The sequence below is a fragment of the Marmota monax genome, unplaced genomic scaffold (genome assembly GCF_021218885.2).
Source record: "Marmota monax isolate L192 unplaced genomic scaffold, Marmota_monax_Labrador192_F-V1.1 WCK01_AAM20220418_F8-fsc00014, whole genome shotgun sequence".
NCBI lineage: Eukaryota > Metazoa > Chordata > Mammalia > Rodentia > Sciuridae > Marmota > Marmota monax.
The window spans coordinates 16,704,470-16,721,753 of record NW_026695222.1 but is presented as its reverse complement, the minus strand read 5'-3'; the positions used below and the strand labels follow the sequence as shown (position 1 = coordinate 16,721,753).

Below are 17,284 nucleotides of genomic sequence, written 5' to 3'. Positions count from 1 at the left end.
AACTGCCTGGGCTGAAGGAGCAGTTGCTCCAACTGGATGGAGAATTGTCAAATTGGGTGCAACATCCCATCATTCTATGGCTTCCCAGTTCTACTCCTTCATACAAACTTGTCCAACCTTGAAGGCATTTGTATTCATAACCATATTATTGACCAATCTGATTTGAGCCTTGTGCCTCTCCCAATCAGCTCTCACTGGATAAAACCCTCCCAACCCAAGACTCCCACTGACAGTCCACCACCCACAACAGCCTCATAATCTATTCCCTCAGCTTAGCCCACAAGTGCCAGGGGAATCTGTGCCCCGTTGCTGCCCCCAATACCTCTCCAGACCCCTGGCTCAGCCCTCTAGGAACTCCCTTCCAAGCCCCATAACCCCCATGGTGGTCATTCTGAAAACACAGAGAGGAATCGGACATCTTTTATTGATTCTAAAGAAGGACTCCTGCATTCTTATACTGAGGAAGGAGTTCTTGGATTTTGTGCCGGGGTGCTGAGATGGCTTGGACGATCCTCAGTGGGGGGAGATACTTCTGGGATGCCATAAAAATGGGATGATGTGGCCTAACTTTCTTGTTGACACTACACAAATCCAGGATCAGAGACTTTGGGTTGTAGATGCTTTTCTTCTTGGGCCCAACTGGGGTAAATGGTGGTATTTTGCGAGGCTCCACAAGCAGCCGTACTAGGTCCTTCCGAAAGATATTCCAGCTGTTCTCCTTGAGCAATCTCTGGCACATGTCGTCATCACTGAAGGGTAGGACAGAAGTTGAGCTTTCTAGCTAGCTCCTCCCTCCCTTGCCCTTCCAGACTTTCCTCCTGCCACTCTTTCCCATCCCTAAATATAGGAACCCAGTTCTAGCTCTTTGCCTTTCTCCAGGCTCCTGTCTCCTACTCTACCTTTCTATGACCTTCTTTGCATAGACCTATGCTTTCCCCTGCAGTGGTTACAAGCCATATGCAGCTACTGAGTACCTGAAATGTGGCCAATCTGAATTAGGGATGTGCTTTGGATATAAAACATACACTAGATTTCAGAGACTTATAACACAAAAGAATGGAAAATATTTCATGAATAGTTTTTATATTGATAAAATGTTTAAATTATAATACTTTAGATATATTGAATATACTGAATCTAAAAATAGATTATTCACCTATTTCTTTTCATGTCTTACAATGTGGTTATCGAAACATTTAAATTATATATAGGATCTCTAGCCATCCAAGAAATATAAATCAAAACCACAATGAGGGCTGGAGTTGTAGCTCAGTTGTAGAGCACTTGCCTAGCATGTGTGAGGCACTGGGTTCAATTCTCAGCACCACTTATAAATAAAATAAATAAAGCTTCATCGACAACTAAAAAAAATCTTAAAAAAATACAATGAGACACCACCTATACCCACTAGGGTTGTTACCACAAAAAAGACTGACAATGCCAGGCGTGGTGGTGCATACCTGTAATCCTAGTGGCTTGGGAGACTGAGGCAGGAGGATCACAAGTTCAAAGTTCAAAGCCTGCCTCAGCAACAAAAAGGCACTAAGCAACTCAGTGAGACCCTGTCTCTAAATAAAATATAAAATAGGGCTGGGGATGTGGCTCAGTGGTCGAATGCCTCTGAGTTCAATTCTTGGTACCCATCCTACTCCACCCCCCCGCAAAAAAAAAAAAAAAAAGACTGACAGGAGAGCTAGAGATATAGCTCAGTGGCAAAGTGGTTACTTAGTGACTTAGTGTGCACAAGGTCCTGGGTCTGATCCACAGCACCAAAAGTGAGGAAAAAAAGACAGTAATAAATATTGATGAAGATTGTGCAGATATTAGAATGAGGATTTTGCTGTATGGATGTAAACTGCTATGTAGCCATTTTGGAAAATGGCCTGACAATTCCTTAAGAGGTTAAACACAAGTTACCATATGACCCAGCAATTATTCCTAGGCATATATATATATATATATATATATATATATATATATGAGAAATGAAAATATATGTCTATAAAAAAACCTGTACAATAATGTTCATAGCAGTATTATTTATAATAGCTAAAAAGTGTAAATAATCCAAATGCCCATCAACTGGTAAATATATAAATAAGGTGTGATATATACATATTGTATGACTCCATCTATATAAAATGTCCAGAACAGTCAAATCTAGAGAGACATATCATAGATTGGTGGCTGCCTTGGACTGATCATGGTGCTCTGGCCCTTCCCAGGCCCCTTTCCCCATAGAGAGTGGGGCAAACAGGCATAGGATGGAACGGACTTAGCACTAACTGATTTATTTCCTTCTGAGACCACAGCAAGGGAAGGATGCTAAACTTCCATTGATTTGCCTGTGCTTGCCTACCTAAAGGGACAAGCCTAATAATTAACAACCTAGAAGGTTCTTCTGGCTAGATGATACTGACCAAGACAAAGTCAATTGTGATCCCAGAGATCCACTGAAGAAAACATGTAGAGGTCAGAATGGGCTATTAGCTAGTCCTTTTGGTATCGGTGATGTTCCAAAGCCAGCTCATAACCGTTCACAAAAGCTAACAGTGTGAATTCTCTTCTCAGCTCCCTGTTGAATGATATCAGGTTGGTAGCTTGAAACTGGCCATGGTGGGCATATGTACACCACAAAAATCAGCAAGCCTTGCCAGTCAGGGTTTTCTCCAGCCTCCTGGAGAGCTGGTACCAGCACACCTCTAGTTTCCACTTAAAAAGTTCCCATTAATTCCCAATTTCTTACAAAATGAATAATAGTATCTGACTTTGACCTACTACTTATCAAGTGTCAAGCACTTTATATTGGTTAACTCATTTAATCTCTATTTCATAAACATAGAAAGTTAGGGCTCAAAAGGGCTAAGGAACTCACTAAAATCTATGAGGGGTAAGCATGGGATTCTTTTATTTTTGGACCCAAAGTCCAAGTTGATACAGACAAGATTCCACATCATGTCTGGATGATGATGGTCACATTTGTTTCTAGTCTACTCTGTTACTAAGCAGGGCAGCTTTCCAGAGTCCTCTGCCTGGGGGAGTTCCATTCCAATCCCCTGCCTCACTTGATGATTGCTTACGTCTTCACAGGCTTTGACACTTTAGCTCATGTGGCTTTTCACCACTCTGGGGCAACCCCAGCATTGAATCTTGTTGTTTACTTGATTTGGAGGAGCCTCTTCATTTTGGCCTTTGAGGATTCCTCTGTCTTTCTTATGAACTGAGATCTCCATTTTGTTCTACATGCAATGGCCTGGGTTGTGTATGGGTGATTTTTAGGTTTCTAGCCCATGGCATTCACAGGGCTGGTGCCTCTGCCTGATTGATTTTAGGACCTCAAGTCCTTAGTTAAAACTTAAGAGATTTGAGCTACATAATGGATATGTTTCTGGCCTGCTTTGGCAGTCTAAAAAGCATGAGTTCAACCATTAATGAAGACAGAACCCTGCCTGTCAGCATTAGAGATGACTAAAGCAAAGCGCTGACTTGGCAGTACAGGCACCAAGTGCTCAAACATCTGTGCAGGCAAGTCTATGTGAACCTTTTCAGAATTTCAATTCCACAAACACTAGCTGAAACTGCCCAGGGCCAGCTATCACTCGAGGAGCTGAGGTTCCTTAGATCTTTTTCAAGTAGGTCAGTCTGAACAGCCATTTTCCATATTGGTAGTGCACAGAAAACAGAGATGCATCACCTCTGAACTGGGAGAAGTCAACAGTGAGTCTCCACTTGTTTTTCTCATAAAATTCCTTCAATTTTTTGCCACATAAAATTTGCTCATTATTATTCTTAAATCCACTCATTTCTTTTACTTAAACATCTACTTTAGCTCTTTCCTGAGCAATAAAATCTACTTAATCTCGAGGTTAGTAAGCTCATCCTGTTATTTTTCTAACGTACACTGTCAAGGTTAAATATGTAAATCTGTGCACCATAGAAAATCATCTTGCAAACCTTCTGTGGAATGTGTTTCATACTTTGGGAAACAATGATCTAGTCAATTTTTTCTTGTTCTGCTGATTGGACTCTGAAGTCTGAGAGGAAATGACTTGCCCAAAATCACAGAGCTCTCATATAGAATTATGAACTTATTGGACACACTGCAAGAATCTACAGATCTGAGCAGGCTGCAGTGGCACACACCTGTAATTCTCAGCAACTTGGGAGGCTGAGGCAGGAGGAAAACAAGTTTGAGGCCAGTCTCAGTAACTTAGTGAGACTCTGTCTCAAAATAAAAAATAAAAAAGACTAGTGAAGTTGCTCAGTGATGAAAAAGATTCTACAGATCTGCCTGCCTCCACACCTCCTCTTTCTCTACCACTGGACTAGCACTTGCTTCCAACACCTGCTGGGAAAACCAGGTAAGTTTCTGTATGCTACCAAAGACATAGTGGTAGCATATATATAATTTTGTACTGCTCTTTCCATGTATCATTAGCTTACCCACTTAACACTCCAATTATGGAGTCATTAAACTTATCATCTTTTAATGGCGCAATCTGGCTGAGCACAATTCAGGAGCCACTTGTCAAAAGAAATGAACTTTATTTTTAGAACACACACCACACCACATGAGCTCTTCAGGAATTCCCTCAGAGCCCAACTGCCACCACCGGCTTCCCACAAGCCTCTCAATCTCCCCCACTCCTCCTGCTCTTGAGGCCGATTTGCTGGGTCGTGTGGGCGGAGCCAAAAAAAGTCCCCCAGTGAGCATCTCCGTGGTCTGAAAGGGCGTGGAAACAGCCCAATGAGCATCACCGCAGAGGAGCCAATCAGTTGGCAGCTAGAAGTTTGCTGGGGCCGCTGTGAGCCAATCTTCAGCTGGCAGCTGGAAGTTTGCTGGGGCCCCTTGGGCTGTGGCTCTCAACATTTTAATAAGACAGGGATAGTCTATCAAGGGAATGTACTGCTTTTCTTACTATCTCCTTATGTGTGGCACAGGTGGAGGTAATGGTGGTGATTTTCCTATTATGAATATGACTGCTATGAACATTTTAATACTTGTAGTTTCCCCCACATTTTGGCTTCCTAAGGACAAATTCAGGGGTGGATCACTGCCTCAAAGGGTAGGATCATATAAGGCTAAAATTAACAATGTCAAAAGGAATATGAGGCTAAAATTATCATCAAAAGGATTGAGCCAATTTAGAATATAATAACTACCAGTTTCATTTCACTATTGTCAGCATTCAGTATTACTGATTTTTTTCCTTCCTCCCTCCTTCCCTCCCTCCCTCCCTTCTTTCTTTCACTATAACAACAGGCAAAAGCTCGTTCCTTTGATCTGAAGGGACTCACACACTGCCCAATACTGACCTGGGGTACTCAATGTCAGACCTCAACAACTTCTCTCTTGTCTCTTCATCAATCATTTCATAAAATTTTTCTTTCCTTAATCGAATCAACTCAGTTCCCAGGCTCACGAGAATCAAGGGCCGCATGTCACGATGGCTCTCTGGAAAGAAGGCCTGGTGAAAGCCCTAGAAAGAAGTAATCACAGAAAACTGGACCTCAGAAACCAGTCAGTTCTACCAGCAGATTTTCTAGATAGCAAAATAAGGCCTCAAATAAGAGGTGAATCCACTGCAGTCACTGAGCTTGTGATGGGGAGGGGAAGTCCAGGGCTACTTTTGCTACTTGACATGACAGTCTTCTGATTCCTGGAATTAGAAAGCCCTAAGTGCTTTCTCCATGGTCCCACCTCCACAGAGCAGGCTCTGTTCCCTTTCTCCAATGTCCAATCTCAACTTTCTTTTTTTAGACAGGTTTCACTCTGATGCCCAGGATAAGCTTGAACCTCTGTGCTCAAGTGATACTCTGCCTTGGTCTCCTGGACTAGCTAGAACTAGCCATCTCACCCGGCTTTCAACTCATTTTTGCCAAGCAAGCTTGTTTTCTCTTCCTCAGGACTTAGGACAAAAACCAAATAGCTAGTCCTTATTTAGACATCCCCCTTTTCATCCACCCCTTACCCCATCCTTTTCTGTAGGCCCCAGTCCTCTCTGCAGCTTAGTGTACCCACTGCTTTTTGGCTTGCTTCATATCTGGTTGTATCTGAAAATGAGATGGAGAGCCATAGGCATACCTGCTTGCTTTACAGAGTAAGCCTCTTTATAAGGAGACACTCTGGACCTGGCTGAGCAAAGCCAAGAACCCTTGTTGCTATACTCTAAATCCAGTGCTCACACTTTAGCTTCTTGGCTGGTTAATTAAGACTCAGGTAGGGAGGGAAGGAGAGGCTACTGGCCCCCCAGAGCCTCCAGCGCCCAGCTTTCTAAGACTCAAGAACAAAAGAGATCCCAAATCAAAAGACCTGCTCTTTGGAGGCCAGGTAAGATTAATCCTGGCTTCCAAAAGGATATCTACATTTTTCATTTGCTTTGTGGCTTTGGGCAAGCGATACCTCCCTGGGCTGCTGTTTGCTCACCTATGAAATGGAAGTGACAGCCAGGCACAGTGGTGGTGGTACATATCTGTAATTCCAGCCACTCAGGAGGCTAGGCAAGAGGATTACAAATTTGAGGCCAGTCTGGGTTCAATCTTCAGTACTAAGGAAGTGGGGAAAGGAGCATGGACAGGGGGCAAAAATGTTGCTCCTACTATGTGAAGAAAATACATACAAATATAATCTTCACAACTGCCCTATTGTATAGGGATCATCCTTCTTAGCTGTGGAAAATGAGATTCCGAAAACAAAATTTACTTGTCCACAGTCATGTATTTTATATTCCCAACAATGATAATACTGACAACAATTGTTATGGTTTGGATATGAGGTATCCTTCAAAAGCTCCTGTGTTAATGCAGGAATACTCAGAGGTAAAATGATTAGATTAGGAAAGCTGTAACCTAATCAGTCCATCCTAGTTGGAATGGACTGACTGGGTGGTAACTGTAGGCCATAGAGTTAACAGTAGGGGTGTGGCTGGAGGAGGAGGGTCATTCACTGGGGGAGTGCCCTGGAAGGGTTCATCTTCCCTGTAGTCTCTTCTCCACTTACCCCTCTGCCTCTCTCTGCTTCTGGCCACCATGAGCAGAGTAGCACTTCTTTGCCATGCCTTTCTGCCAGGATGTGCTGCCTCACCTTGGGCCCTGAGCGATGAATTCTGTTGTCCCTAGACTAAACATCTTAACTTTGAGCTAAAATAAACTTTCCCTCCTCCAATTCATCCTTGTCAGGTATTTTGATCACAGCATCACAAAACCTGATTAACACAAAGACGAAGGTAGCACCAGCTAACATTTATTAAGCATCCACTAAATTACAGGGCCTCTTATAGTTTGTGGTTATATTAAGTCATTTAAGCCTCACAAACACAATGGCGTGGTTCCCTATTTTATAGATGAGGATGCTGAGATTAAGAAAAGTGTCCAACATTATACAGCATTAAAGCAATAAAATCATTCTTTTTAACATTTTTTTATATTTATTTTTTAGTTGTAGTTTGACACAATACCTTTATTTATTTATTTATTTTTATGTGGTGCTGAGGATCGAACCCAGGGCCTCACACGTGCTAGGCAAGCACTCTACTGCTGAGCCACAACCCTAGCCCCAGGGGCACTCAACTACTGAGCCAAATCCCCAGCCAAATCCCCAAATCCCCCAGGGTCTCATTGAGTTGCTTAGTAACTCATTTTTTGCTGAGGCTGGCTTTGAACTTGAGATCCCCCGGTCTCAGCCTCCCAAGCCACTGGGATTATAGGCATGCCACCATGCCCAGCTAAAGCCAGGATTTGAACCCAAGTGGTCTGTTTTCAGAATCCACACTTTTTACCACTATGGTATGAGGAAACTGAGGAATGAAGAGGTTGAGTAACTTGCCCAAGACACAAAGTGGCAAAGCCAGCATTTGTTTTGTATTGAGACAGAGTCTCATTACATTGAGGCATGATCTTCCTGCCTCAGCCACATAAAGACAGGATTTGAACTGAGGAATCTATTCAGGAGCAGTACTGGCACTCTTCTCCACTGCAGGTCCATCCCCCATCACACACGAACACAGGAACACACACATGGGCATGTACACACACACATATACACACACACGCACATAGCTGGAGTCAGGTCACTTCCTCTGTCTAAATCCTTGAAAAAGCTTCCCAAAGTACCAGGAATAAAACAGAATACTTCATCATGGCTGCCAGGGCATGGACTATCTATCTCACCATTGCTCTGCTTTTCAGCCTGGTCCATTGCTGCCACTACCCTACCTCGTTTACTCTGTTCCAGCCATCCTGCCCTCCCTTCCAGTCTCTTCAACATGCTGTGCCTCCTTCCTGCCTTCCTGCCTCCTTCCTTCCTTGCTTGTCCTTCTGTCTGAAATATTCTTCTCCCTTGTCCTGTTTCATCATTCGGGTCTCAGCTTGAACATACTTCCTCAGAGACCTCATTTAAGAAGGTCACCTCCCCACTCTGCTTTCCAGCACTTTTCCAACAGCAATTTGCTATTTTTCATGTACTTGTTAGAAATCTGTATACTATGTGTAACCCAACTAGATCAAATACCCCATGAGGCAGGAGTTATGTTGGTTAACTCACTCACAATGGCACCTTGTGCCATGCTTGGGAGCACAATAGATACTCAAGGAATATCTGTTAAATGAGTACACAAATGGAGTCACAACATTCAAGGTGGCAACTCACCCTGGTGAATTTCCTCATTTTCTGATGAGGATACAGATTGAGAGGCAAAGTGATTTGCCCAAGTCTGCACAGCTAGCAATTAGAAACAAAATCAGAATAAGATTCCTCCATCTGTCACCTCTTTGCTGCTCTGTCCATGGCTCTGGCCTGTCCTGACTACCTCTTAGGCCTAGGCCTGCCTATTCCCTGGAAGGTTGGTTCTCCTACACCTCTTGGCTCAAAATCTGGGTCTCTCTGCTCCAAGGCCCCCACCTCTGCTGTTCCCATACTCCTGCTTCCAAGGGTAAGGAAAACGTGATAGATTCTTACCTTTTGTAAGTGAATACTCAGAGCTGTTACCCACTCATTTGCCTTAAATGAAGCCAGGGCCTTGAAAGCAGTACAGAGTCTCATTCAAAAGCACCTCATTAAGACTTTCACCAACATTTTCTTCAAAGAGGGTCACATAAACAAGTATTTGTAGAGAGCCTTCTATGTATGTGGTGTCCTGTGCATAGAGGGGGAGAGGTGGCCAGGTCCTTGCACTAAGCCCTACTCATAACCTTCCCCGGCCTCCTAAGGAATTAAGACCATTCTGGCATCGTGAGTCCTCTATAGTACTGGCCTTATTGCTCATGTCCCTTACACAGCCTCCCATCAAGGTCACCATCTACCTGCCCTCCATGCTTTGATTCTACCCAGGGTGCCCAAGCATGCCTAGCTTTTCCACCTTGGTTCCCTGTGTCTGTTCAGTTCTGAGCAGCACTCTCTGAAACACTGACAAATTTAAGAGAAGCAGGCAGTAAAGAGGCAGGAGAACACATCACATGAAGAATGACTAGAGAAATGGAGGATGTTTGCCTGAATAAGAAAATAGTTAATGGAACATTGGCACTGTGCCTGGCTACAGAAATGCTGAATGAAAACCAAAACATCATTCTCTAAATATCAATGGGGCCATCACATGGTAAGGAAGCTGATTTCTTCTATTTTCTTCTTTGGGAGGTAGAGACCATGGGAGTAGAGTTACTTTAAAGTTGCAAAAGGCAGCTGGCAAATACCTGTAATCCCAACTACTCAGGAGCCTAAGGTAGGAAGATTACAAATTCAAAGATAGCCTGGGAAACTTAGTGATACCTTGTCACAAAATAAAAAATAAAAAGGGCTGGGGATGTAGCTCAGTGGTAAAGGAAGGGTTCTATCCCCAGGACTGGGGGCTAGGGGGAAAAGTTACAGAAGGTAGATTTTTCTTGAACAAAAGGAAGAATTTTCTAAGAGTTCAAAAATATTCAAATCAGCTTAGAGGGTTCATTCTAGAGACTGGCTCTCTGATAGTCTTGGGCTGACTTTCCTGATACACCAACTAGTGAGACAGGACCAAACATGGGGAAGGAGGGCGTGAAGACGGTCTTGGAGCAACTGTAACGAGGCACAGCAGAAAGGGCACGGATCAGGTTCCCAGACTCTGCATGAGTGCATACAGAGTTTCAAAAGAAAGCCTCTCCCCAGGCAGGCTGAGGCCCACTGCTCCATATCTGTTACCACCATGCTATTCATCCTGCCACTCAGCTCCGCACCCTTCACCAGCTTCAATGGTGATTAACTCATGACCAGTCTTGGTTCATCCATACTCACCCCTTTACTATTGGATTAATTTTTTAATGGTCTATTTTTTAGAACAGCTTTAGATTTACAGAAAAACTGAGAAGCTAGTATAGTATTTTCATATATTTCCCAACCTGTTTCCCCTATTAATATCTTACATTATATGATATCTTTGTTAAAATGAACAAACCAATATTGACATATTATTATGAGGTTAATGAGTTATTTAGATTTCCTGTTTTTAATGTAATGCACTTTTTTTTTGGGGGGGGGGGGTGATGGTGCTGCATCAAACCTAGGGCCTCTGCCACTGGGCTACATCCACAGCCTACCTAATGTCTTTTTTCTGTTCCATTATCCTATCCAAAATACCTTACATGTAACTGTCACGTCCCTTTAGTCTCCTCACAGTTGTGGTAGTTTCTCAGGTATACCTTATATCTGATGACCTTGACAGTTTGAAGGGTATATATCAGGAATTTTGTGGATGCTCTAGTATTAGAATTTGTCTGATATTTTTCTCACAATTATACTGGGGTTTTGGGGTTACTGAGAGAATGACCATTAGACACAGTGCCATTTTCATCACACCATATCCAGTGGCAATATTATCAACATGATTTATTACTGTTGATGTTGTCCTTGATAACCTGGCTGAGGCAGTGTTTCTTAGATTTGGCCCTTTTCCTTACTGTACTCTTCAGAAGGAAGTCACTATATGCAGTTCAATCTAAAGAATAGGGATTATAATGTAATGTTCTCCCTTCTTGAGGGCAGGGTATCATGCTTCAGAATTATTCTGTAGGGAGATTTGCCTTTTCTCCATCTACTAATCCATTCACTATTGATTTATTTATATCATGAATATATATCATTCATTTATATCAGTATGTCATGGATGTTTATTTTATACTTTGGGTTTACAATCCTGTACTGCTTTATTTTATTGCTCAAATATCTTTGGCCAGCAGGGGTTCTTTACACTGGCCTATGCCCTTTGACATGCCCTGAAGTTTTCCCCCACCAACATTTCCTTTATTTTCAAGAACTATAAAATGTTCTAGGCTCATCTTACATAGACCACTGTTCCTTTTATTGGGAAATGTTATTAGAAATCAAGATCTGGCTTCTTGAGATTGGCCTGAGAAATGATTTTTAAATTTTTTTTGAAATGACACCAAAACCCAGGCAAATGAGATTGCTTCAAACTAAAATACTTATGCATAGCAAGGGAAATAATGAACAGAATAAAGAGACAACCTACAGGATGGGAGAAAAATTTGCAAACCACACATCTGATAAAGGAGTAATATCCAAAACATGAAAAACAACTTAGTAGTAATACAACAACCTGATTAAAAAATGGGCAAAGTGCCAGGTGCATGTGCACATCTGTAATCGTAGCAGCTCAGGAGGCTGAGGTAGAAGGATCACCAATTCAAAGCCAGCCTCAGAAAATTAGCAGGCCCTAAACAATTTAGCAAGACTCTGTCTGAAAATAAAAAGGGCTGGGGATGTTGCTCACTGGTTAAGCATCCCTGGGTTCAATCTCAGGTACAAAAAAAAGAATTCCAACATTATGCATAATTATAATGTGTTCAACATCATTAAGCATCAAGGAAGTAAAAATTCAGTATCAAGGAGATATTGAATCCTATTGTTATAAAACAGTAATTATCAAAAAGATTACAAATATTGGTAAGAATATTAAAAAAAGGAATCCTGGGCTGGGATTGTGGCTCTGTGGTAGAGCACTCGCCTAGTATGGGTGGAACCCGGGTTCAATCCTCAGCACCACATAAAAATAAAGGCATTGTGTTGTATCTATCTACACCTAAAAAATAAATATTAAAAAAAAGGAATCCTTGCACATTGTTGATAGAAATGTAAATTAACATAACCAATATGTAAAACAGTATGGAGGTTCCTTAAAAAATTAAAAAATAAAAAGAATCATTTGATCCAGCAATCCCACTTCCAGATATATATTTAAAGGAAATGAAATCAGTATGTTGAAGAGATAGCTGCTTTCCATGTTTACTGCAGCCTTATTCACAAGAGTGAAGATGTGAAATCAAAGGGCTGGGGGTGTAGCTCAGTAGTAGAGTGCTTAGCATATATGAGACACTGGGTTACTCTCCAGAATCACATAACAAATAAATTAATTAATTAATTAATTAACTTAAAAAATAAAGTTATTTAAAAAATGCGAAATCAACCTAAGTGTCCCTCAATGGATGAACAGATAAAGAAAATGTGGTACATATGCCAATTATAGATCAGAATAATATCTATGATTGGCATATGTACTTCTTTAAAAAGAAGATAATATTGTCATTTGTAACAACACAGACGAACCTGGAGAACATTATATTAAGTAAAATAAGCCTGTCACTGAAAGATAACACACATCTCACATATATGTGGAATCCAAAAAAAGCTGAACTCTAGAAGTAGAGTAGAATGACTGCCTGGTGCTGTGGGTTGGAGATGTTTTGGGGAGTTGTTGGTCAAAGGAAATAGAATTTCAGTTAGGAGGAATAAGTTCAAGACATCTATTGTACATGGTGGCTATAGATAATAATAATGTATATACACTTGGAAATCCCTAAGAGATTAGATATGTTTTCATTATAAAAAAAAAATACCATATGGGGCTGGGGTTGTGGCTCAGTGGTAGCGCCTAGTGCGTGAAAGGCCCTGGGGGTTCAATCAATTTGCACACACATAGATAAATATTTCTATATGTAACTATCTGTAAGTGTATCTGAGCTAAATTTGAATTCATACTGATATCTTTAACCCATTATCATATGGATCCTTCTAGCTGCCTCTCATCTGTAAATTTCTACTCATTTAGTGAAAAACCTAGATCCCACCATTTGCCAATTTTTACTTAATTGATCCACTTTAATATATACTGTAGTAATATCAGGATTATTAATACATACCTACATGGGAAACAATCTTATCAACTAGAGTACAGGGTTCACATACAAATTCATTTTGCCTTTAATATTTTTCCTAAATTTTTTTTTAGATGTAGATGGATACAATACCTTTACTTTATTTATTTATTTGTATGTGGTTCTGAGGATTGAATCCAGGGCTTCACACATGCTAGACAAGCACTCTACCACTGAGCTCTAACCCTAGCCTCTACCTTTAATTGTAATGACTCCACTCATTTCCAAAGTTACTTAATGTTAATACCCTTTTCCCCAACCTCTTCAGGATGTTTCATGCATTTGTAATGTTAGATTTTCTTATCATAGTCCACATTCCTTCCTGAAATCCACTGACCTCCTAAATGATTCTTTTAAAACTGCATATTTTAAGATTCACTCTTAGCCAGGCACAGTGGTGCACACCTGTAATCCCAGTAAGTTGGGAGGCTGAGGCAGGAGGATCACAAGTTCAAAGCCAGTATCAGCAGATTAGTGAGACACTTAGCAACTCAGTGAGACCCTATCTCTAAATAAAATAAAAATTGATGTCTTAACAATACTGAATCTTCCAATCCATGAATACAGAAATATTTCTCCACTTATTTAGGCCTTCTTTAAATTCTTCCATTAGAGTTACATAGCTTTCAGCATGTAGATTCTATGTGTGTGTGTGTAGTGTTGCTGAGATTAAACCCAGGGCCTTGTGCATGCCAAGCATACACTCCACTGCTGAACTACATCCCCAGCCCCTGCACGTAGACTGGCGTATATTTTGTTAGATTTATACCTATGCATTTCATTTTTAAAAAAATATTTATTTTTTAGTTTTAGTTTTAGGTGGACATTTATGCGGTGCTGAGGAGCAAACCCAGTGTCTCATGTATGCTAGGCAAGCACTCTTAACATTGAGCCACAACGCCAGCCCCTCATTTTGTGTTATTATAAATGGTTTTCATTTTAAGTTCCAGTTTTCATTGCTGGTAGAAGGAAAACAACTGACTTTTATATATTAACCTTGTATCTTTCCATCTTGCTATAATCTCTTATTACTTTCAGAAGTGTTTTGGATTCTTTGGAACTGTGGACGCAGACAATCATGTCATCTGCAAACAAAAACAACTTTCTTTCTTCTCAATCTGTATACCTTTTTATTTCCTTTTCTTGTCTTACTGTACTACTGGCTCAGACTTTCAATACAATGATGAATAGGAGTGATGAGAGGCAACATCTTTGCCTTAACACTTTTGGATATTCTAAAGCTCCCAGCTGACATGTCAATTTATTTATAGATATTTTAATATGCATTTCTTCAATATAGGACTCCTTAAAAACAGAGCCACAATACTTTTATCATATCTTAAAAATCAATGATTTTTTTGTTTGTTTTTGGTGCAGAACTGGAGATTGAATTCAGTGGTGCTCTATCACTGAGCTATACTACCAGCCTTTTTTATTTTTTGAGATAAGGTCTTACTAAATTGCTGAGGCTAGCCTTGAGTTTGCAATCATCCTGCCTCATTCTCCTGAGTCACTTGGATCATAGGCATATGCCACCACACTTGGCTAAAAATCAACACTATATCTTAATCTCATTAAATACAGAGAGGGGTGTTTCTAAACCTTTACTTTCATATTCAACACTCTTAGCCCATTCATGTTACACACTGTATCATGAACAAAGGTCTCTGTACACTTACCACAATTTCTCCTTCCTCCACAGTGTGGATCTTCACGTAGGCCCCCACCACAGCCTCCTTGGGGAGCTCACCAAACTGGGTATTAACCATGGGACACTGGATCGACTGAGCACGCTTGGATCTGAAACATGACAGTTTGTTAAAGAGAACTCATTTATAACACAGCCAGTTCATGAGACCCTAAATAATCAGCCCTTACTCTATTCTATACTGAGAGCTTCCCTCCCTGAAGAACACACCTTCCAGAATGTAAGAAAAATCAAGCCCATTGTCAGGGATTAGAAGCGTAATAGGAAAAAGACTTGAAAAACAAAAGATGTGAGGCTCCCTTTAAACACCTGAAGTTTGTTATGTGAAGGGGTTGATGATCCTATACGGCTAAACCAGACTTATTAGACTTCTTTCTAGGCAGAGTTTATTTATCCAATAAAGAACCGGTTGCAGCTCTAGTCTATGAGGTTCAAAGCTCATATGGAGGGAGAAATTTTTCTTTTTTCTTTCTTGCTACTAGAGATTGAACCCAAGGGTGCTTATCCACTGAGCCACATCCCCAGCCCTTTTTATTTTTAGTTTGAGACAGGGTCTCACTAAGTTGCTCAGGGCCTAAGTTGCTGAGGCGGGCTTTGAACTCATAATCCTCCTGCTTCAGCCTCCTGAACCACTGGGATCATAGGCTTGTGCCACCATGACCAGCCTAGAGGAAAAAATGTCTAACAGTCAAAGCTGACTGAGGAGCTGGGATTGTAGCTCAGTAGTAGAGCACCTGCCTAGCACATTTGAGGCACTGGGTTCAATCCTCAGCACCACAAAATAAACAAACAAATAAAATAAAATACAGGCATTGTGTCCATCTACAACTAAAAAAATTTTTTTTAAAAAAAGCTGTCTGAAAATGGAACAGACTCCTTTGATAAACCGTAAACAGCTGTATTTCTGCCTCCCTTAGGTAGAATTTTCTGAAGAAGCTCAGAGAAAAGACCCAACAACACACAGATACAGAAGATACTTTCTGCCTTCTCTTCCTTAAATGGGTTCCTGAGGCCCTGATAAAAGAAGTAATTGACTTCTTAAAGTGTACCTTTTTGTTAGAAGCAGAGAATACAAGGCCTGGGTATCAAGCCTAGGACCTGTTTAGGCTGCCTCAGGGACACACCTATTCCTTTGAGACTAACATGCATCTGCCACTTATATTTCCGCCTCAGCATCCCTGATGTTCTGCCAAGGAAGTCATACCCGCCCTTTACAACCACAATCGGGGCCCCTCTATCTGCCAAGAGCTGAGCTTACTTGATCTTCGGGCCCAGCAACTTGGGGAGACTATCTCCTGAGGTTTTGATTGTCTTATTGAAGCTTGTCTCCTCTTGCTTCCAGGATTCCTGGAGATGTAGAAGTTTCAAACAGCTAAAGTCCTGTAGAGGATATGATTTGATCTGGAATTCCCTAAATCTCATTACAGGATTCATTTCTGTTAGAGAAAGCACAGAAAAGCACATTAATGGGCCTTTGCATATATGACAGTGGTAGTGCTCCTGGTGGTGGAAATACAGCATAGTAACCTGCCTGCATAGTCTGGTACATGAAGAAATTAAGAAGAAAAAAAATGTGTGGCTTCGCCCAGTGCAATGTCACATGCCTATAATCCCAGAGGCTTGAGAGGCTGATGTAGGAGGATCACAAGTCCAAAGCTAGCCTTAGCAACTTAGTGAGGCCCTAAGCAACTCAGTGAGACCCTGTATCTAAATAAATATTAAAAAATGGGCTGGAGGGGCTTGGTGTAGATCAGTGGTAAGAGTGCTTGCCTAGCATGTGTGAAGCACTGGGTTTGATTCTCAGAACCACATATAAATAAAATAAAGGTCAATCAGCAACTAAAAGGAGGGGGGTGCTGAAGATGTAGTTCAGTGGTTAAATGCCCCTGAGTTCAATCTCCAGCACCAAAAAAAAAAAAAAAAAACATGCAATACATGGACTTCATGTAATGTCCCTCTATGGCTGGCTCTGTGCTAGACCTTTTCTAGCCACTTCATCCAGGCAAGTGCGATTAGCCTAATTAGACATAAGATGAAGAACCGAGAGTTCAGGTCACTGATGAAAGGGCTGATGCTTGGATTTGAACTCAAATCTATTTGATTCAAAGTTCATATCTTGGGGCTGGGGATGTGGCTCAAGCGGTAGCACGCTCGCCTGGCATGCATGCGGCCGGGTTCGATCCTCAGCACCACATACAAACAAAGATGTTGTGTACGCCAAATACTAAAAAATAAATATTAAAATTCTCTCTCTCTCTCCCTCCCTCTCTCACTCTCTCTTTAAAAAAAAAAACACAAAGTTCATATCTTCAGATTAACAGATCACACTTATCTCAGCTTTCAAACTGGGCTTTCAGATTGGGGCAGGAAGAGCAATAA

At 41.2% G+C, this 17,284-nt stretch overlaps 1 protein-coding gene across 2 annotated transcripts in view; it reads right to left on the bottom strand.

Moving 5' to 3' along the window:
- Positions 1 to 407: 407 nt before the first annotated feature.
- Cnbd2 (cyclic nucleotide binding domain containing 2) overlaps positions 408 to 17,284 on the bottom strand; it is a 57,115-nt gene continuing 40,238 nt past the window's right edge. Inside the window, exons 9-12 of one of the 2 annotated variants that reach the window (XM_046432944.1) lie at positions 16,164 to 16,341; positions 14,877 to 14,997; positions 5,317 to 5,480; positions 408 to 749 (exon numbers count right to left, since the gene is read on the bottom strand). In XM_046432944.1, the coding sequence (XP_046288900.1) occupies positions 431 to 749; positions 5,317 to 5,480; positions 14,877 to 14,997; positions 16,164 to 16,341 (782 nt within the window). In that variant the 3' untranslated portion in view covers positions 408 to 430. Of the gene's footprint in view, positions 750 to 4,464; positions 4,724 to 5,316; positions 5,481 to 14,876; positions 14,998 to 16,163; positions 16,342 to 17,284 lie in introns of those variants that run through there. The other variant, XM_058575551.1, reaches the window with a different exon arrangement.